At 40.4% G+C, this 21,787-nt stretch overlaps 3 protein-coding genes across 3 annotated transcripts; 1 reads left to right on the forward strand and 2 right to left on the reverse strand.

The window, feature by feature from the left end:
* Positions 1–257: 257 nt before the first annotated feature.
* On the reverse strand, positions 258–2,045 carry ddit4 (DNA-damage-inducible transcript 4). Its single transcript, XM_070851635.1, has 3 exons — positions 1,921–2,045; positions 1,454–1,686; positions 258–1,352 (listed from the first exon to the last, which is right to left on the reverse strand). Exons 2-3 carry the CDS (start codon positions 1,635–1,637, stop codon positions 853–855), a joined length of 684 nt encoding a protein of 227 aa, XP_070707736.1. The 5' UTR covers positions 1,638–1,686; positions 1,921–2,045; the 3' UTR covers positions 258–852.
* Positions 2,046–3,495: 1,450 nt separating this feature from the next.
* On the reverse strand, positions 3,496–6,773 carry anapc16 (anaphase promoting complex subunit 16). The gene is made up of 4 exons (XM_070851484.1): positions 6,672–6,773; positions 6,195–6,349; positions 4,252–4,326; positions 3,496–4,157 (listed from the first exon to the last, which is right to left on the reverse strand). Exons 2-4 carry the CDS (start codon positions 6,334–6,336, stop codon positions 4,048–4,050), a joined length of 327 nt encoding a protein of 108 aa, XP_070707585.1. The 5' UTR covers positions 6,337–6,349; positions 6,672–6,773; the 3' UTR covers positions 3,496–4,047.
* An 88-nt stretch (positions 6,774–6,861) lies between these two features.
* Positions 6,862–19,457, forward strand: ascc1 (activating signal cointegrator 1 complex subunit 1). Its single transcript, XM_070851483.1, has 10 exons — positions 6,862–7,231; positions 7,371–7,473; positions 8,221–8,318; positions 8,405–8,583; positions 8,709–8,842; positions 9,793–9,912; positions 10,010–10,134; positions 10,674–10,747; positions 12,515–12,659; positions 19,123–19,457. The coding sequence occupies exons 1-9, from the start codon at positions 7,117–7,119 to the stop codon at positions 12,629–12,631; spliced, it is 1,065 nt and encodes a 354-aa protein (XP_070707584.1). The 5' UTR covers positions 6,862–7,116; the 3' UTR covers positions 12,632–12,659; positions 19,123–19,457.
* The last annotated feature ends 2,330 nt before the right edge of the window (positions 19,458–21,787 follow it).

Genomic DNA, 21,787 nt, shown 5'->3' on the forward strand with positions numbered 1-21,787 from the left:
CCTTGTTCCGCTTGATGTTGCGGACTTATGTGCCCGCTTACATCATGAAATGGCTCCTCAATACAGCAAGTATTTTATATTCTGGTATAGTTTGTCAAAGAATAAACTTAATAGGCTTCTTATTTGGTTGTACATTTAGCAGAACTGAACTCACTTCCCCTTCAGCCTTCAAAATGGCTTTCAACTTATTTCCATCGTCTAAACCTGAATCTGGATTACGACGACATTTCATGAAATAACACAAAAGAGGAGAAATGTTAAAAAAAATAATTTATTTTGTAATCATCAAAGTACAAAAACAGTGCAATGTTATGAGTATTTGAATGTCAAATAAATAAAAGTTGAAAGCAGGACAGGTCTACACACACATACAAGATCAAGTTACATTTGAAGTCTCAGCTGCAGCTTGAACAATAACTGCGCAAGGCGAGAAGTCACAGGCCTTTGCTTTTTAATTCAAGCAGTCACTAAGGTCCCTAATGGTTTGCTTGGTGTACGATTCATCACTTGGTGTGCATTACCAATAATTGCCATGTAGAAAAAGAAAGAACACAATGGTCTTCAATGACTATAATCATATAAGCTAGCTGCCGCTGTGGTTTCAATAGAAACTGAGGTACGCACTTTAATACTTGCAAAATGCCTATTTACCAGATATATCATGATGGTTACATACACCTGCTCCAGGTACCATAAACTTCAGCTCCTCTACAGTAGGAACAATAGGCTACATCATGACAGAGTCCATCCTTTCACTTCAGAAGGCATCATAAACATGTAGATATAGTAATAAGGCCCTTCTGTGAGCTCAAGTGGGCATTTTAAAAGCGCAGACAATAAAACATCGACAGTTCAACATTCCTCAATGAGCAGTTCCTCAGAACAATACAGTTTTTTCTTGATCACACGGAAACCAGTGCTGAGTTTAATAGCTTGTCTCACAACTGGAGTTGAAGGAGACTTTGTGCTAAAAAGTCCTTGGATTTTTGGCCACAGCCCACCGGACTCCAGCCTCAGCACCAGAGTCAGCTGGAAGGTGGGGACCAGGTAGGGGTCCACCGATAGCTGCGCCATGCTCTCGCAGGCGGCCCCTTGCTCCACACAAAGGTCGATGAGAGCCCCCCTCAAACCGCAGGGCTCGCTAGCTGCCAGGTGAAGGAGCTCCTGTCCGATGTGCTCCAGAAGCTTCTCCGGGATGAGCAGTTTGGCACATCGTAAGGCGCAGTCTGAGTCTTTGGCCTCCCTCAAGCTACCCGCAATAAGGGCCACTACTTCTTTCAGGATGGTCTCCTCCATTGGATCATAGAACAGGTCTTCATTGGAGCGAGAGAGATCGCTGGGGACATCTGATCCTATTAGAGAAACACGGCGGGTTAACACTGCATCCAAGCACAAAAAGAAAAAATCTAATACACCTCTAATAAAGTGTTAAAATATTTACAGGGCTGTTTACCTGCTTCTGAGAGATCACTCCTGCTGCCATTGTTAGACCCCGACTCAATACTGCTGCTGTTGACAGATGAGCTGAAATCAGTCAGTCTTTGCACCAGTTTGCCCCAGGAAAGCCTCCTGGGACTGTTGTCCACTGGAGATGGGGGCGAGCTGCCGAAATCAGTGGGTGCAGAGAGAGCAGGCATGACTGTCCTCTATGCAGGATTCAACAGTATCAGCTGCTTCTGTGGTCAGCTGTTCATGAGGAGACAAAGGCAACAGATAAGCTCTACAACTCCAGACAAAACACAGTGATCAACAGCTACATTACACGTATGTTGCAGGCATTTAAAGTATAGCTGGTTAAGGAATGTCTGAACAGCACAAGTGTGAAGCAGGAACATCTTTGTTTGGCTGCTTGCAGCTCTTTAACTGGCCAAATTAGCAGAGAAACTTGCAAAAGAAAGCAACTGTAACATAATTACTTACAGCTTCTTTCGAAACAGCGTCGTTCAAATCCGTTGTCGATGTATAAGACAATTATTTGAAGGCTTATTGTCTGCAAAAACAACCATCTGTAAACTCCCCGCACGCTTCCTTCCTCTCTCACCAGCTGCCAAGCTTCTGCAGTTTCTCCTGCAACAATGACTATATAGGGGCTGCGAGGCCACGCCCCCTTACACCCAGCCAGCCAATCAAAAACAGAGGCACGCCATCTGCGCTGTATCTTGCCTGGTAACATGCCAGCAAAGAAGAGAGACAAACAGGAGGAGGAGGAGGGGTTGGGGTGCTGAGTAGCAGATCCCAGTGTTATGGAAATGTACAGGGACATGCCTGGGCTTGCTAAGATCATATTGAATTTCTATGTTTGGGATCCTTCACAATATAAAGCATAAATAAATGTTGTGTACTCTCTTTGTGTGTGTGTGATTGTGTGTGTGTGTGTGTGTATGTGTGTGCATCCTGAGTATTGACAGTACAGAAGTGTCACTGCAAGTCCACGCAGGCTCTGCTGGTTCAGTTCAGTGTTGCAGTGCACATTACGTCACCTGTTTTGCTAAACCATTACATCAGAATTTTTCATCTGCCACACAGAGATGCAAACAACCCACAATCGGCTGCATAGCACAACACTGGGCAGATGATAAAATCCAAATAAATATGTTTTTATGTCATGTGCAAGAACATCTTACAACAACACTTTCCCTCAAATAGAACAATGAAAACGTGCAGAACAATAGAAATAGCACCAGGAGAGGAGCTGACACACTATTATTTAATTATCTCTCTAGCATAACTGTCACAAAATACACTGTGGAATCAAAGTGCTCTAATGCATGAAAAACACTGGATGGGGATGAAATTAAAAGATGGTTAATTTGCTGTACAGGTTGTGGTATACCAGATGTAAAACACAAGCATACTGAGAAAAAGCCTGTGGTGTAAATGAGAAACTGCTGCTGTGTTCCTGTCTGGCACTGTGCATTAAATGTTCAGTGTTTGCTCAAAGAGATATATGCTGTGTGCTGCGACACGTGAGTAGGATGGACTGTACTTTATAGCTGAGAGGAACTGAAACACATAAACACGCTAAGGACATTTTGTTCTGAGGGGGATGTTATGAGTGAAGCCAGAAAGTTTTAGGAAGAAAAAAAAAGTTCCTTTTTCATATGCAAAAATGTGGGTTAAATGTTTCAAACTGTTATGAACTGTGTAAACAACCTGTAAAGAGAATTCCTAGAAAGTCTGGAGTAAAGCAAACTTTTGAACTCCTAAAAGGAAACCTTAAGCTCCGGCTAGAGGTGTGTCTTACATGTCAAGGGCCGTCCTTACAGAGTTACATCCAGAACAGTACATTCTGTACGTTCCCACCCCTCATTTGTTTGAAAACAATCATTCACCAAGCAAAAACACCCAGATCTGCACGTGTCCACGCCGCCAGCACAGCAGGACAGCGACACGCTATGCACAAAGCACAAAGATTCAGTCGCCTATTTAAAACTCAGTGAAGCAAGTTAGGACAAATTATCCAATGCAGAGCAAACAAACAGTGACTGACCCAAGGAATGTCCAAGTATGACTTTATTTACAAGCTCTCTTTGTTTTGCTCCAAGTGTTGTTGGAGCGAGCAGCGATGAGAGACCCACGGAGAGAGGAGAGACTGAGCAGGCAGCAGGTTTTCAGATTTATGGGTTACAGTGCAGCCATGTAGAAACACAATGCCTCACATCAAGGGATTTATTATGTTACCAAAGATATTCTTACCCTTAACACTGAGGCTAAACGGACTGGACTGGAAAAACAACTTTATTTGCCTAAACCAGTTGACTAATGTTTTAATGATCCATTATAAAGTTTTGAAGTGCTTAGTTATTAGAATATAACAGATTTATGTTGGCAGGGGTTTATTATACTGGGTAAAATATAACAAGTTGTATAAAAGCAAACCATGCTCATACAATAATAAAAGTGATAAAATAAAACATCTGGCATTCAGTATCTTCAGATAATATTTCACACTTACGACATAGAATAAAACAATAAAGAAGGAACATAATTTATGAACTGAAATAGACCATTTAGATTTATTAACCAAAGGCATCAGGGTCACTTTATTTAAGACGGCGTGAATCCAAGAAGCTGTTCGATCGGTTTGTACCGCCACTCGTCAGCCTCCAGCTCCTCCACCAAGCTGGCAAGTTTCTCCATTCGAGACACTTGTTGATCTGGAAGGAAGCACAAATGTTACTTTATCAGGGTGCCGGTTTTCAATGGATCGACCAAAACAAAGAATTGTTGCACATACAGTCGCTGCCTTACCGTGTTTAACCTGTTTAAGTGTGGAGGCAACTTGGTAGCTAAATACAGACTCGCATAAAAATCTGTCCGAGCCATCTGGAGAGAAACACACAAAAGTAGAGAAGAAGTTAAATGCTGCAGATTTCTTTAAAAGACACAACTGAAGCCTTGTGCTCACTAGACTTAAAAATGCCAAAATGAAGCTTTCAAGCTACTTTAGGTTAAATATTACGCACATTTTCAGTATTATGTGAATAGGGCCCCCAGAGGTTCTCCGCAGTCCTATTCAGTTTGTTTTTGTGGTCGTGGTGATCGTGATTGTGGTTTTTAACTTTGCAACATCTACTGCATTTATACACAAGCCAAACTATCCACATTTGCTAGTGTTTTTAGAGCTAAAAAGGCATCAGCAGGAGAGAAAACCCAGATAGCCTTTTGCTCCCATGGACAAATCTTAGGTGGAGAGCTGATGAAGAGCTATAAAATTAAGCAAGGAGGGTGGACCAGTACCTGGATGCTATTTTAAAAAAGCTTAAAGAAGCTTTTTTAAAAAATTGGGTTTTTATACTATTATTGTATTAACAATGTTATTCTATCATTTTGAAATATTTGGGGTTTGAAGTGACTGGTAGGTACAAAAAGCTTTAGGACTGGTCCAGTAGATTGTTTCAGCTGGCAGCCGAGAACAGGCAGCAAATGTGCTGTGAGGGCTGCAATGTAATCCTTCAGATCAATTGCGTCCAATCAAAGCACGTCCACTAAAAGTGCTTGTTTTTTCCCACTGACTGGCTCCGGTTGTTATTCGAAGTGTCTCACAACATTACAGAGGCAGACCTGTAAGACCTTTTTTCTATAACTACAAATGAATCACTGCTCAAACTCACCAGACTTCAGAGAAAAAAACCCCAGCAATTTTACATTGTATAACACAGGAGCGGCTACTCTACTGTTCCCTTGGTTCTTTTGTTTGTATTATTGTGTGTTATAAAAATGTGCTGGATCTGAGCTAACCAATTAAAACACCAAAGTTACACATTAACATAAACAAACTAACTGATTGATTGAGACAGCAGTAGACCAGCAACTCCTGCGTAAAATTACTGTTTTTGTCAAAGGAGTCTGGTAGCTTTGAACCAAGCGATATGGTGAGTATTACTGTTTTAAAAAAGGGCGTAGCCGGTCTATTTCTGTAGGGATCCTTTATGTAATGTTGTCAGAACCTTTGAATAACAATCTGAGCCTGTCAGTGGCAAAAACAAGCGTGCAATTGCTCTGACGGATTACTTTACAGCCATCACAGACTGTTCTTGGCTCCCGACTGAGGCAATCTACTTAACCAATACCCAAAGATTTTGTACCTACTTTTCATTTTGAACCCAAAATATGTACAAAAAAAAATAAAAAATAGGGCCCAGGTTTCAAAATACCGGAGTTATCCTTTAACAGAAACATGTTTGTTCCATATTAATGCATGATGAGAGAAAAACATTAATGGTTTGTTACATATGAAAATCAGATGAATACAGATAGATGAACATAATAGCAAAACTTTCCATTTTAGTATTGTACAAGAGAAGAAAGGAGATGTCACATCCGGCTCCCATCTTTGTTGGCTTGAACATTTTGGGTCTTTATTTTAGCACCCAGGGATTTCAATGTTTAGTCGGGTATTCATTATTGTCGTCATTTGTTCCAGCTGAAGAGAGCTTGGCCGGGGGGAATCTGGAAATGTCTTCAAACCAGCTGCAAGACTTGCTGGACTTTTCAAAAGTTTGGCTTGTGTGCATCGTTCAGAAAACCAGATGCTCTGCTCTGTGACCTGGATGTCAACTTTAAATGAACAAGCCTCAAATCTCAGTATAAACAAAGACTGCATGAGGGGCACAAACAGCACATGATTTCTTTGTTGGGAGTAAAGAGATGTAGATAAAAACAGATGCCTTTCTCTGTCAGCTTTATCTTACCCTCCATCATTTCACCAGCGCCTTTAGGATATGTGTACAGGACTTTCCTGGGAGGGATGAGCTCTGAAGCACTGAACCCAGAACCAGTGACCGAGCTGCCGCTCACACCTCCGGCAGAAGAGGACGAAGAAGACGCAGCCATAACTCTGTGAAACCTTAAAACAAACACAAAGAAATCACAACTGTGACCGCTATAATCTTAAAAACACAGGCACGGTATTGGGGTGGCGTTTTATGACCACAAAGGCAGATAGTCTTAATAAAACCAGCCTGTAAAAGATAAAGTTAGTAGATTTGCTTTACTAGCTTTTATGGTTCTCTGATAGCAAGCTACAGTTTCAACTGCTACAACTGAGCTAGGTGGCTAACAAACAAGCTAACTGATAGCAATATAAGCAACGACCATTCACCATTAATACAACTAGACACATCATGTTTAGTAGTATTAACTAACATTTTTCTAAAAGTACAACTTACCGCCGACGTCCCAGTAAAGCTTTTAAATCCGCTGCTGTGTTTTTCAGATCATAGACTGTTGTGGTTTAGCGTTAAACGTCTTAACAGCGGTTTACGACAAAGACGGCACTTTACGTTTGAAGCTGCCGTACCGCAGATGTTAAACTAACAGGGATGGCGCACTCATATTATCTGTACTGGAGTTGTCGTTCGTTTCCATTTGTAGATCCACTAAACAATAAAGCAGGCCGCCTGTGTGTCGTAAATCGAGGAAACCGATACGTGAACGTCAACTAACAAGTACGTTGTGAACAACTAGCTAAATAAGTGTTTGAAAGGCTAATTTACGCCTTTTTTTCGTGTAGCTAAATTGCTAACGGGCTATCCAGATATTTATTAGTGTGAATGCTGCTGATTTATGTTGATAGGCTAGCTTCAGTTTGGCTAACGTTTGCTAGTTTACACTATGGAGGTGTTACGACCAACTCTTATCAATATAAACGGAAGAATATACAGAAGAAATGTCATTAAGGAAGAACATTATGAGGAAGAAGAGGATTTCTCTTACATGGGGTCACACGGTAAGTTCAGTCCTGTCAGTGTTAGCAGCTAATATAAATATCTGTATGATGTCCCAGACTGTGCTGTCAGGCTGTAGCCACACTTTATTAAAAAAGAAACCACTGATATAGTTGTGTACTTTTGGTTTACCTTGTTTAGAAAGTGAAGACCTTGCAGCAGATGAAACCTGTGATAACCACTTCATTGAACAGACTGATAAGGGATACCGTTGTGCCATTGATGTCCCAAGTGTTCTCTACAAGTGAGTACAAAATGCACATGTTTAGATTGTTCTGCATCTTTACAAACTAGAAAAGTAAAAGAGGTTTTGTTTCTAATGTGTGTCTGTGTTTTAAGTGAAGTCAAATTCTATTGATTTAGCAAATCAGACCACAAAATCACAATCAGATATACAATCTGTACAGCCTACAACAACCTTAGTCCTCAGATCATTGATTCAGATGAAGAGTAATAGATGAGGGGGTCCCTTTCCCAGGACAGGCAGATATGCACGAGAGTCGTATGTACAGACCAACAAAAACTCAAAATACTTACAAATTAGGATGACAACATTACTCACATCGTAGATTTGAAACCATAATGTGAATAAAAGGGATCCAGGAGCCTGAGCCACATGACGTCCTCTCCACCATGGAGACCTGGAAGAACAGGACTCGCCACACAAAAACAGAACGAGACAGAGAAAAGGAGAAAGCTAGAAAGAGAGGACAAGAGGAATTCACACTGCTTGGAGGCTTTTGGATACAGAAACAAACACAGATTGTTAGAAAAATGCAGCGGTTATTAGAGTGTATTCTTGTCGACTGGACAGACATAAACTATAAATACGAGGGTTAAAAGATCCTTTGAGATGTAGACTGACCTGCCAGAAAGGATGATGGTAACACACATGAGGCTTGAACCATCAAAGAATGAGCAATGATTGAAAGTCAAGGTGAAGAAATTAGTTTTAAGTTTGTGTTTCTGTGTTTGCTCGATTATCCCACAGATACATCATTGGGAAAAAAGGAGAGACACGCAGACGTCTGGAGTTTGACACAAAAACATCTATCAGCATCCCAAAGCAAGGAGTGGAAGGACAGATTGGTGAGGATTAAGAGCATCATAACACAGGTTACACAGCATTCTCCGAAATAAAAGATTTTCTTCAGACTTTTTTCTTTGTCTCGCAGTTATCACAGGTTCCACTAAAGTTGCAGTCTCATCTGCACTCACACGTGTTGAGGTCCTTGTGGAGAGTTTCCGGAAAAAGCAGCCCTTCACGCACTTCCTGTCATTCCCTCTGAATGATCCCAAGCTTCAAGAAGGATTCCTCAGATTCAAAGAGAAGGTGTTGCAGCAGTGTTCGCAGGTGATCTAGAAAGAAACTTAAATAGGAATGGTGATAATGAGATGCATCTCTGGCCATGTTCAAGATCAACATATTATATCTGTGATAAAATCTGCAATTATTAATTGTTGGTACCTGATGTTTAGGATCATGGAGTTGAGGAAAGCATCTTTCAGAACCCTGCAAAGCTCCACCTGACAGTCGGCACCGTCACTCTGTTAAATGACACAGAAGTAAGAAAAACATGTGAACACCTCCAAGAGTGTCAGAACTTCATCAGGTAGGAGCCAAACAAAGTTATTATATTATACTAAGGCATGTCACTTAAAACCATTCTCTGTGGTAAAAGCAAGACTTTATGGAAACAAAACTAAAATTGGTGCTTTAAAGAAGAGTCTATATTTTTCTTACCGTTCAAAGCAAATTGATACAACAATAAATTATCAGTGTAGCCAAAGCCTGATAAAACTTTGTGCCACAGACAAACACATATCATCATCCTTCATTACTATGGACTTATTTTCTGTCATTCCTGAATACAACATCCTGCTCCTGTGAATACTCACTAGCACTTCAAATCCACGGCAGAAAATTGTCCCCAACTGATACAATGTTTACTCCGGTTTGAGTAACGTATGCTAAAAACTGCAGGGTCCAAATATTTTAAGAAATTACAAAGCCTTTTTTAAACTTTACATATATATATTTGTGTCCAGTGTTTAAAGATTTATGTTTATGCCACTTGTATAATACCACTTATATAATGCAAGTACAGTCTTTAAGCAAAACATGTTTCACCACGGGTTTTTTTTTCTGTTCATTGGGGTGTGAAAAACAGCTCTGTTTTCCCTATAAATCTTAAAGGGAAAACCCTGCTGTTTATTCTGGCGTTATGTCGGCTTAAGTGGTGGTGACAGTTGAACACAAACATGCATGTAAACACAACAGGTGAGGTCAAGAAAAGCGTTGGAGGTCATGTCCATTTATCGTGCAATAAGTCGATAAAGTAATTGTTGTGACAGGCCTGTTCAACAGTAGCGAATGGACTGTGGTCTTAGTGCCACAGAATATTGAGAGACGGACTAACACATAATTTGTTTTGGTCTACTGAGGATTGGTCAACAGTAAGAAAAATGTAGAACAGCGGCTTTATATTAGAAAGATTCTATTTTGTTTGATGTGTGAAAAAACATCAGAATGAAAATCTAATGTTTGCTATCTGCCAATCAGGGACATCACAGAAGGAAAACCTCTGCTGCTGAAGGTGACAGGTATAGAGTACATGAATGATGACCCCGCCATGGTGGACGTCTTGTATGCCAAAGTCGGCGTGAAAGACGGATCCGACAAGTAAGTGGATAAGCATCAAATCCTAACACTTACAAAGTTGACACCACACAGTTTTAAAGGTTTTATTCAGCTTTTTTGTCACCATATTGTTGCTAAGGTTGCAGGTGATTGCGGACCGGCTGGTAGAGCATTTTGTGTCAGCGGGGCTGATGGTCAGGGAGTGGGACAGAGTGAAGCTGCACGGCACTGTGATGAACACTCTGTTCAGGAAGGAGTCCACAGGTAAAGACATTACAAAGGGGCACCAGGCCAACCAGCACTGTGTCCGGGGCAAAAACAAAGTTATTGACCTGCTGTGATCACATTGGTAGCCTTGAACCTGTTTGCCAATGTCCCCTTATTATCTCTTTGGCTGGGACGACAAAGCTTGAACAATTACAACAACAACTTCCTGATAGCAGATAGGCGTCAGGCAGCAAGTTCTCTGCTTGGCCACAGCTCTGTTTACGTGCACCAAGCAGCGTGTTTTCCAAGTACTACGACAATGGCTTCATTCATTTTGGCCATGGATAAAGTCCAGCCCCAGTTCTCAAATTCGTATTGAGTTGACCAACAGCACAGCACAAGTGAGGGGCCGTGCCACTGCTGACCATGTTTGCCAGCATGTAGACGAATCCTATTAACATTCACAAGTTTTTTTTTTTCACAAACTAAATGACCTTGATTGTCAACTTAGTAAGTAAACATGTTTATTTCAGCTGTATTTTGCTGTTCTGTGCTACATTGTTCAGCCTCCCTTTTACACTATGGTGTTTTTCCAGTTGAAGCGGTGGGCGGTCCAGGAAGACAAACCACGAGTGAAAGAGAAGCGTTTGATGCCAGAAACATTTTAAAGGTCAGAGGACATTCACTCCTGCCCACTCTTTCCAATACTTGTGAATTACAAACATCCGGACTTGTGCTCACTACTTGACTGCTGATGATATCGGATGACAGTCAGAAATGTGGATTTTGGTCTTTAGTTGTAGGCCAGATGAAAAATAATCATAAATACAGGCCTGCTTGAAAAGAACGGTTACATTAGAAAATAGGTGAAGCGTACTTTACAAGAAATGTGAAATGTTTAACTAAAATATATTTGGAAATTAACTTGATATAAATCAATCTATTTAAGCACCTGCAGCAGTTTTGGGCTGGTTGGGAGTAGGTGTTGAATATTGAAGGGTTGGGTTATGTGAGCTGCTTCGCTAATGGTCCAGTCCTTATGTCTCCTGGGCTGGTTTACTCCCACACCTTTTCACAAACGCACACAAGCAAGTTAATCACGTTGCTCTTATGTTTCAAACAGTGAATCCGACTGCGCCGACCGCACCTTTGCATCTAGTAATGCAACACTGTCTTGCATATTCAACATACTGTGTATAGGTTTTTCAACTGTGGTTGACATCTCCGCTGCACTTGGAGTCCCACTGGGATATGAGAGCTTGCCAATTAATGAATTAGTCTTGAAAGGGAGAGATTCGGGTCTTTTGGGAGAACACTCTGATAGCACTCTAGCATGCACAGAGGACAATCAGGTTCATTTTGGGGATGACTCACTCCTACTGTCGAGGTTTTATGATTTCAGGCGGGTCCTAAACGATTATGCTCCAAGACCAGCTGCGATATTTAATTAGACGTTTACCCACCTTCACTTAGAGGCCAGTTTTGTTGGCCTCAGCTTCAAATCACAAATGAAACATCTACGTCCTTGTTTTTCCCAGTTACAAATGATTTAATGATGGCTGTGTCCTATCCAGTTAATTTTATTATTTACACCTGCGCTAATGTCAAAATATCTTCCATGAAAAAGGCCTGTTTCGTGCTTTTCTTGTCCTCTGGTGTGTGATGTGCAGCGTTATATTGCATAGAAATTGCATAGAAATGTGTGAGAAACTGATCAGTAAGCTAGATCCTGGTCATTTAAGATTTATTTCCTAAAATATAAAAAAAGTCAGAATCATTAGTGTTTTTTCATAGACATATCTCTTTGTTGTGTCTTTAATTTTTACTTTTAGGATTTGATCAGTGCTGGCTTGTGAATAAACATTTAACCAGAAATGCTAAAATATAAGAATCTTAGCTCAGCCAGAGCACTCTGCTTGGAGGTATGTTTATTAAAACCTGGTAGTTGGGAGAAAGGAAGTTGGTATAGCTGAAAGAGGAGAGGTTTGTTTTTTTTGTTTTTTTTTTGTTAGAGCCAGACATTTAAAATTTTCCAGGTGGAGCTTCGTCGTGAGTGATGCCTGAAATGTGACACAGCAGATAAAAAGCTCTGTAATTTACCTTCCTTTCCTCTGTGGTGCAGAGACGCTCTTTGTTTGAATAACAAAATCCTTGATTTTTCTTTTCTCTGAAAATGACACAAGAGTGTCTACCAAAAGCTCAGTCGCCCGTAACCATGGTAACACCATGTTTGTGAGTGACAGCTTATCTTCCATTTTCCACAGTAGGGTCGACTTTCCCACAGTCCTTTCTTTTCTAAATCATTTAATGGTGAGACAGTTATGTTATTAAGGATATGATTGATTTTACTGCAAAATAAGCTACATGTGATGATGTACTTTTTCCATTTGAAGTTTTTATTTCATTATTTTTAAGGCGTTTGCTGTTTTCATTACAGAAATTTGGTGATCATTGCTTCGGAGAGTTTGAGCTCAATACTGTCCTGCTGTCCCAGAGATATTCGACAGATTGTACAGGTTACTACACCTCTGCAGGAAGCATCAACATCTCATGACCTTCATCTGGGCCGAGCACATTCTCAGGTGGGAAATGAATAATAAAGAAATTAAGTTTATGCCTTAGCAGAACATTGAAGCTGTATTGACATTGTTGTCCAGTAGGAGGCAGCATAGGTTTTTACATTTTTTTTTTTTTTTATTGCAAATGACTTGTTACGCCTGCATCTGAACTCAATTGTTTGCTTTCTAAAACCCCTTGGGAACAGTTTATGCAGAAATGTAAAATGATCAGAGAGCAGAATGATTGAAATTTCACACTAAAGCTCATTCAGAAGATGAAACATGCATGCCATACCACTCTGAAATGCTCTAGGTAGTCAGATTTCTGTTTTTGTGCTGTATTCTCCAGACAGTTTGTTCTCTTCGGGGAACCTGATTTAAAAAAAACATCAAAGTAAATAACACAAAACCATATTTTAATGGAACAGGCAATCAAAGGAAAAAATGTCATCAAAAACAGCAGTGTTTACCCCTAAATACTTAAGTCTTGATCTGGAAATGGAGAGGGTTTGCTTTTGTAAGATTTTATATCGGATGGTCACAGTGGAATCACGTTACTTTGTTTACTTAGAGGAGGAGGAGGAAATTAACTGCGTGTATGAAATCAGATTTTTGAGGGTATGAAATGAGATACGTAGGCTGTAGAGCAGTTCTGGGTCAGGTCAGAGTTAGACTCTCTGTAGAAATGCTTCAAATATACAAGTAACATTTTGTTGAATACAGAGGTGAGATGGAACAATTTACATTTACTCAAGTACTAAAGTACAATTTGGAGTTTTTTCCATTTGATTTGAGTTGTTACTTTGTACCACCATTGCATTTATTTGATGGCTTTTGCGCACAAAAGAATTTCCACCAATTTACATAATCTGGTAACAGTATACTGTCTTAGTATAAGTAGTTAAATTACCTCCATCCTGACCAGCTACAACAGTAAAATACTGCTCAAGTGTGAATTGAAAATACCTCAAAAATATAATATATTTTAATGATACAGCACTTTGCAAGAGAGCATATATATTATTATATTTGATGCGTCATGTAAATATTTTGCTTCTGTATGTAGACATTTTGAAGCCAAGACTATTACTTTTTCTATTTGTACGTAAGTAAAAGATCTTCCACCACTGGTCCCAACAGCCAAACACAGTGTTACCTTACAAGAAATTACACATGTTCCAAAGCGTCTTTCATGCCTTGACCTGACGGTATATCTCATATATGTTCATTCTGGTCTTACAGGAAGTCAGTATTGATGACATGTTCTGAATAATTTAACTCACTGTCAACCATTATGGCTGAAATATCTGATCAAAGTTTTCTCTGCGTTCTTCAGCCAATCCCTGCGGCTCTATTTTGAGAAACTCAGACTTTTATTAGCAGATTGTGAGACTTAAACATCATGATTTCACCCTGATCTGGCCCCATCCACTCACTGCAGGAAGTCAAAAACAAGTATTACCCATTTCCTTTCATCTCACTGCCTCATGAATGTGTTAATGCGTCACTGACATGATTTATTACACCAGTCTGGGGCTTTTTTTTTTTTTTTTTTCCATCTTTTCATTCAGCGCCCTTCCAAACGAACCACAACCTTGCTCCCACTCCCGTCTGTCTGAGTGTGCCAGTGAATACAGACATGGGACCCAGAGCCCGGCCACTTTCTCTTGCAGTCGGAGCTTTTTTTTTTTTTCCAGCCCCCCCCCCCCTCAGCTGGCGAAGCTCTCTGCTTGGCATGCAGGAGGGCGATCGCAGACCGGCCAAAAGTTACACTGATGGAAACTGAGGGCGCTTTCTGTTTGTCAGCTCTGCCATCCCGTGCTGTCCACCCTCCCATTTCAGCAGTGGTGCGACTTCTTTTTGTTTTTCCTGTCCTCCTGGAGCCGTGTCAACAGACGCCATTAGACAAGGACATGCAAATTTCGTCATCGGATAAGAGCCAGCCGGCCAGTCGAGCATTGACTGTGACACCGTCTTGGCATAAAATATATCTTTTCAGACCCAGGAAAGGAGCCTAATTAGCCACTCCCTGTCTCCTGAGAGCATGCTTGTTAGTGGGTCAGGAGTACACATCCAGCATAACACCACTTCCAGGTAACAGATACAGTGAGGATTATGGGAATTGCCAATACTACTGCTCATAAGCACAGAAAGAGAGACGATGGTTTGCACGTTAATGAAATTCATTGAGACTGTGCATCCTTGTTTCCTTCGGCAGTGACATGATTAAGGATGCACTGGGCAGATGTCCTCAGTAATGATGGTACTGAAAACGTGAAGGACCATACGTCATATGCAGACAGACTCACACGCTGATTTAATTCATTTATCCATGTCAAGATGTCCGGACCGCTTGTTTATTTAAATAGCCATATGTGTGTTTTGTTACAAAGATCAGGAACATACTGGACTAGGGCTGTAATGAATGATCATTTTTCAGTATTGGTCAATTAGTTGATCATTTTCTAGATTAACTGAAGAATCGTTTGGTCTATAAAATGTCAGAAAGTAGTGAAAAATTGGTCACATTTAATTTAGAATTCAAAGCACAATACAAGTGGAAGATTCTTGCATGTGACAAGCTGTAACCAGCAAGTATTCGACATTTTTGGTTGACAAATGACTGAAATGATGATTGTTTCAGTTTTACACTGGACACAAACATGCATTTTTGTCACATTCAAGTCGCGTCAGAAATGTTAAGTAATGCTGCGCACAGTATTTCCACAAATGTATCTATGGTGTGGGTAACGATTTGGAGTGACTCATGACAAAATCATTTCACTATGCATGTTTGTGTGGGTGAGCTTGCTTACGCACTGCGCAACATATATCTTTTTTCTGTCCCTGCCACATCTCTCACCCTAATTAGTCAGCTCTGTGTTTGCTGCTGTGGAAAGTTCCAGCATGAACCTTGGGATTTCGAGACCAGCATGTGTCCCTTTCAATAAGCCTGATAGGTGACCCCACTGTCTGTGTGTGTTACCTGTTTCCTCTGTGAATCTGCATCCTTATTTCTGAAGATCCGGGGATACACAGGAGCTTGGGTTTAATTAAAACTTCGAACAGTTTAGTTTTCTCTGCAGGCATCTGTGCATGTGCTTGTTTACATGGATTGGTGAGTCACACAGGCTGTATATTCGCAAGCCTGCTTCGCTCTATTTACTGAAAACAAGCCTTTGCGATGTAGAAACCAGCTGATAAAAACATATTTTCCAAATCCTCTCCTTTTTTGCTTTTAAAAACTTGCAGTTTTAAAAGAAGTAACCCTAACTCTCTAAAAACTTACATTGAACTGTTCAGTAATGAGAATTCATATTACGTTTGGTAACTGAAGTCCTGTGTTATCGCAATCAAGTATTGTTTAGACCTCTATCCAATTTGCATATTTAATTTCATGCCAGTTTTCAAAGTAGCCTTTTTCAAGCAAACGCTTTTTGAAACGGGTCTTACGTGATCAAACTTTTTTTTTTTTTTTTTTTTTAGCATATTGTAGATTTTGATATTCAGAACCACACTATACAATTTTTCACAGTGTAATTAGAAATTAAGCTTTCATTCAGGAGGGCTGGTGTTAACATCTGCTTGGGGAAAAAAAAAAAGGTGATGTTTGACAGACGTGACCTTTTAATACAGTAGATATGTCTGATTTGCATGCTCGGAGTAACCGCTAACTCACATGAAATCGATTAAGTGCCTAATTACTTTTTAAGGTCATGGTTAGTTTTACCCATGTGCCTTAAAGCACAAATGTTGATCAGGTTCATTGAACATAGCGATGCATAGAATACATAACAGCAAATCCAATTAACGAAAAGGATGAACTTGACAGCAAGGGAGCACTAAGATGACATTTCGGTAGGTAGCCTCATGCTCCAGGTGTCATGTTTTCCTCTTAACAAGCAGGAAGCCTAAAATTGTTTTACGAAGGCCTTTTGATTGATCAAACGTGTCAATCCACGAGAGTTACAAAGGTGCTATAAATGATCCTGCTAGACAAAGCCGACGAATCTTTCAAATTGGATGTTGTTAGTGAAATATGACAGGGGGGCTTCCTTTTGCTTGCTCTCTCATGTTTGATGTGGCTCTCCAGTTGAGTGTCACCGCCGTTTGAATCTCTCACTAATCACTCTGTCACTAATGGGCATGAGCAACCTTGACGGACAGCCAAGGCTAGAGTATTTGAAATGTCTAATCTGTGTCTCCAGCGAGAAGGCAGGTGATCCCTGCAGCAGCTCTTTATCATTCAAAGTGCTGAGTCTGGAGGCTGCCTGCAGCTGTCCACGTCTGTTTACTGCCACCGGCATTCACACAGGGAGGAGAAGCACAAAGCAGAGTGTGTTTGAACAGTAGGGAGCCATCCAGAGCTTCTGTTTACTTTATGTTTAATTTTGCACAGTGGGAGTTCAAATTATGGTTGTAACAAATATTCATTATCGATTCATCTCCATTACTGTTTTATAATTGTTTAATCTATAAAAATGTAAGAAAATACAGAAAAATGCCCATAAGAGTTCAGCAGAACTCAAGGTGATGTCTTGAAATGGCTTGTTTTGTCTACCTAAAGGTCCAAAAAAGCTGGAACTCGTGATTGTTTGGTGTTTTTGCCCAATAAGGTGCTTACATTGGTAAGAGTTTATTGAAAAATAATTTCACGGTGACATAAAAGCATTTTATATACAGTAGCAGCAACTTAAGGACAGTAGAGGTAGGTTGACAGTCTTTATTTGAATTTCAAATTAATTTATTCAAGCAGGCAGCATTATCATATAGTTTTTTGTCTTCATGGGGGCAGCAGAACAAGCGGTAAACACATTTACATACTGTCACCTTGCAACGTCACCTTACAACGTTGTTATGTGTTAGCAAACACTTTACTTCCACATGCAGCAGATAAGTAGAGACATTAGCATTCATTTCAAGTTTTGTCTCATTCCACCTTGAGGAATTCAATTCCTAGTAGCTCTGTTTTTGGTCTCCACCAGCTCCTGAGAGAAATATCCATCTTTTCAGCTGCTAAATGCTCCACTTTTGATTTATTAGAGCTTTTTCGGTGGAAACATTTGCTGCAGTGTTAAATGAGAGCGTTAAGAAGGAATCAGAACAGTAGTAGTCGTGTGCCATGAAACAAAAACGAGCTGAAAGATGCTGAGATGCTCTGCAGAGGTGGGAAACTGCAGAGTCAGGTGATTGATCCTTGTGGATTCGTCACCACAAGTGACATCATAATAGTTATTTAATCCGTTGTTGATATAAAAATGTTAATCAGTGCAGCGAGTGCTAGTGCAGCATAAATGATTACACGGAGTGATGACGATGGAATAGAGTCTTTGTTGATTAAACGTCTGTCCATCGATTAATTGTTTTAGCATGAAGGCAAAGGACGCTCACACCGTGATCAGTTCTGGTTTAACATGCAGAAGTTGAGATTCACTGCTGTGAACTCCCTCTGCATCGGAAGCTATAAATTCTTAAACAAATCCTCCTCCTGACTTCTGCTCAGATGTTTTATCCATCCACTCCAAAGGGTTGCAGTGTGAAATCCCTTCATGCAGCACTTAATGCTGCTCCTTAATGGTGGGATGCAGAGTGAAACTGATTTTTCCATTTATAGTAGATGCTACTGTATAAGCTTGATAATGCAGAATAAAAATAAACCATCTACCGGGACTGAGCGTGTCAAGAGTTCAGATTCTTAGCCAGCTTCTATCTATTGTGTGTATTTAATTGAAAAAGGTGCCGCACTCTCTACCACCCCTGCTGCATCTGCCCGCAGTGCAAAACAGCAGCTACAGTACTTTCCTGGCAGAAGCAAACTGCTGTCAGACTGCTCTCAACTAACTTTGCACTTATAATAGCTGTGTGACCCAGTTTTAATCCAATTGAATTAGATCCATACGCGTTCGTAGCAGCTCCACTTACAGCTGTAAGTCACTTGAGATTATTAAATGTCTCCCGATGTGGTTTATTCTCTCAACTTTCAAAATAACTCCTTTTGATGGTTTTTAACTTTCTCATGCGCATTTTACAGTGGCAGCAACTGCCTCACAAACAAGCCTCAGTAGTGGCAGTTGTGGGAGAAATGCAGGACCAGAATATTTGTTCGTTTTATTGTGTTTTTTGTGTCATCAATATTTTATGCGTTAATGCGCAGGCTTGCGCTTAAAATCTTTATCTTTTTAGCCATTGATCAAGCAAAAATGCCAAACCTTTGCTTGTTCCAGCTTCTAAAATGCGAGGACTTGCTGCTTCATTTTTTTTGGTTTCATAGTAAGTTGAACATCTTTGGACTGTTGGTCAGAAAGGAGAAATGAGCAATTAAGAAGACTCCTGTCAAGTTTAAAGGCATTTTTCATATATTTTCTGACATTTTATCTGACTGAATAAGCTATTAATTAATCAAAAAAAGTTGTAGTCACGAATAATCATTCATTGTAGCCCTAGAGGGCCTAAAGTACAAATATTGATCACGGATTATGTGTTGCAGGTCATCGATGAACGTAGCAGCAGGATGGAAAGTGCTCAGTGCCGCTGGCTGATGAAGAAAACAGTAAAGCACTGTGGGGAAATGAGTTTCCATCAGATGACAGACATGAATGGACTCACAACAAAGCGTCATTTTATCTTTGCTGAATCTTTTTTTGTTGAAATCGGGTGGAAAAGGAAAATCTGTTTGGCCTTTGTTGCTACATTTTAACATTCTGTTTAAAACGGGCAGGAATAAATAAATGTGTGAAGCATCCACCCTTGGCCTGTTGCAATTAATTGTTGTGTAGCAGGAATTCCTGAAGCGATCCTTATAGAGTTGTTACACCGTGTGGGAATATGTGCAGCCACGATAAGCAGCGAAGCTCGTGTTCGTCCTTATGAGCTATTTGTAAGACAGAAAAGAGATGTGCTGTGTTTACATTTGTAGACAGCACATATTCACAGATAAGCAACCTTTCAAATTTGGCTGCTTGCAGTCTTGTCTGATTTTATTCAAATTAAGCTTTCCTCCCCCCCCAACTCCTTTTGTGTAAACTGAGGATGCTTGGTGAACAGGGTAGATATGTTTTTTATCAACATCTGCCTAAAGAGGAACGGGGAACTGATGACATCGGTTAATCTCTTTACAATTAAAGGCACTCTTCCACAGCGTGACTCTGATATAGAGAAGATGTTACGTTGTGTGGAGCTATTTTCATGTTTTAAGTGCAAGTTCTGCTCTGTTAAAGGCTGCAAAACCAGAAATTTATCTCATGAATTAGGATTAATGATCATGATATGGCTTGGTTCCATATTGCTGAATTGTTCAGTGAGTCAAGATCTGGCGCAGTTCTGACTGAATGTCTCTTTCAGCTATTGAAAGAAGCTATTTGATAGTTTTTTATAAATATCTACTGTATATGAAACTGTTTAGACTTGTGCAAATACTCGATGAAGGTTGCATAGACCGAAACATCGTAAATGAATAAACCAGTAGTAAGCGAGACAGTGTGCACAAGATTTTTCATTTTTATTTAAGTTGTACTTAACTGTGGCACACTCGACACTGTTCACACGGAGTTCTTCTATTTTTTGAGTTCAGTAAAAAAAAAAAAACGGTTCATGCAGCCACACCCAGCCCACACTAACCCCCTGATAGATGCTGAAACTTTGTTTTGGCATTTTTAAGTCTATATTTTCAGATGACGTTAAGTCCCCACACAGGGGGGTTTCAGTGCAACGTAAAAGGCACAAAGAAAGTTCTCTCACCGGTCGACAAACCAAGGACAGAAGCCACTGCTACCAGAATAAGTTGTAAAATGTATTTACAACAAGAACATACTAACTGAATTAACAGGAAACGATATCACCAGGATGACCCCAGGCCAAAACAGCAAACAAAGGAATCTACCTCATCAAAAAAAAGTACTGACTAAACCTATGAGCACACAACTAAAAGACAAGAACTAAGCCTGACTCTCTAAACTAAATCAAAAACAGGAGAAAAATATCACAAAAGGTAACTTACAAAGGTATTTACAAGATGAATAATCTATATACACAAGGAAGCAACACTACTTATTTTGAGCACCAACCAAAGTGTCTGAGACAGCAAGGTTATCGCACACAAAAAGGTGTGTTCACAAAAACTACTAGTGTTTTTACTACCATTCTCAACAGGATTATTTGAGCAGCTCATCATTTTAACATATAAAAAGATTAATATTTCAGCATTCGGCTGCATCACGTGACTCACGGCTACAGAAGGGCTGTCAAGACCCTCAGAGGAGCACGAGACTGGGGGCTAAGAAAGCAAACAAGATGATCTGAGGTGTTCAAATGTGACTTCATTTCACGTTTGATCCGTTATTCACCACATGTCATCATGATTGAGAGGCACAAGTGGTCACTCACGGTAATTTGAAAAGTGACTCTCGGTGATCAGATTTGATCTAAAACGAACTGAGGTTGTTACTGCTGCATTTAAAGAGACGGAGTCACCGCACCGCATCTGAAATTATAACTCTGGCGGAGATATTGATCTGTGACTGAGAATTCAATCTGATCAGTGAAGCACAAACATGCTAGAAAATCAGTTTTGCCTCTCTCTCATGTACTGTAAGTATAAAAAATGGCTCGCTGTGATCACGAGTCCTTCAGGGGCTCCTGGTCACTGTGCTGCTACTTCAGATATTGACGAAGCAGAAGAGGCACGAGAGCTCTCTGGAATTAAAGAAAAGATCCACTGAGTCCTCTCATCCCTAAAAACGCACCATCGTAAGAGACAAAACGCTCAAAGCTTTCATTCCCATTTGCTGCACATGTAGGGACCTCTTAGGAGACTTCAGTGCCGACAGTCTTTCTCAAACAATCTTTGAAAGCTAATGGTGCAAAGCAGAACAGAACCCAGCTCAGCTGTGTGGTCATTACTCTGCAGCACCTTCCTGATTATGACATGACTGATGACGACCTCTCGATTAACACATCATGTCCAGCACCTCGTACAGTTGATGTGCGCAGCTGGCTGACGCTGCAGGACATTTCTCCTGCTGCCCTTGCTTCAGCTCTGGAGCTCTGCACACTCAGGAAAGCCTGCATCTGCCACATCAACTATTTTGATGCCAGTGTCAGAGTTAGTTTGGCCAGCTAAGCAGCATCCCAGGAATGCGATCCTGCCCCCGGCT

The sequence above is a fragment of the Pempheris klunzingeri genome, chromosome 20 (assembly GCF_042242105.1).
Source record: "Pempheris klunzingeri isolate RE-2024b chromosome 20, fPemKlu1.hap1, whole genome shotgun sequence".
NCBI classification, from domain to species: domain Eukaryota; kingdom Metazoa; phylum Chordata; class Actinopteri; order Acropomatiformes; family Pempheridae; genus Pempheris; species Pempheris klunzingeri.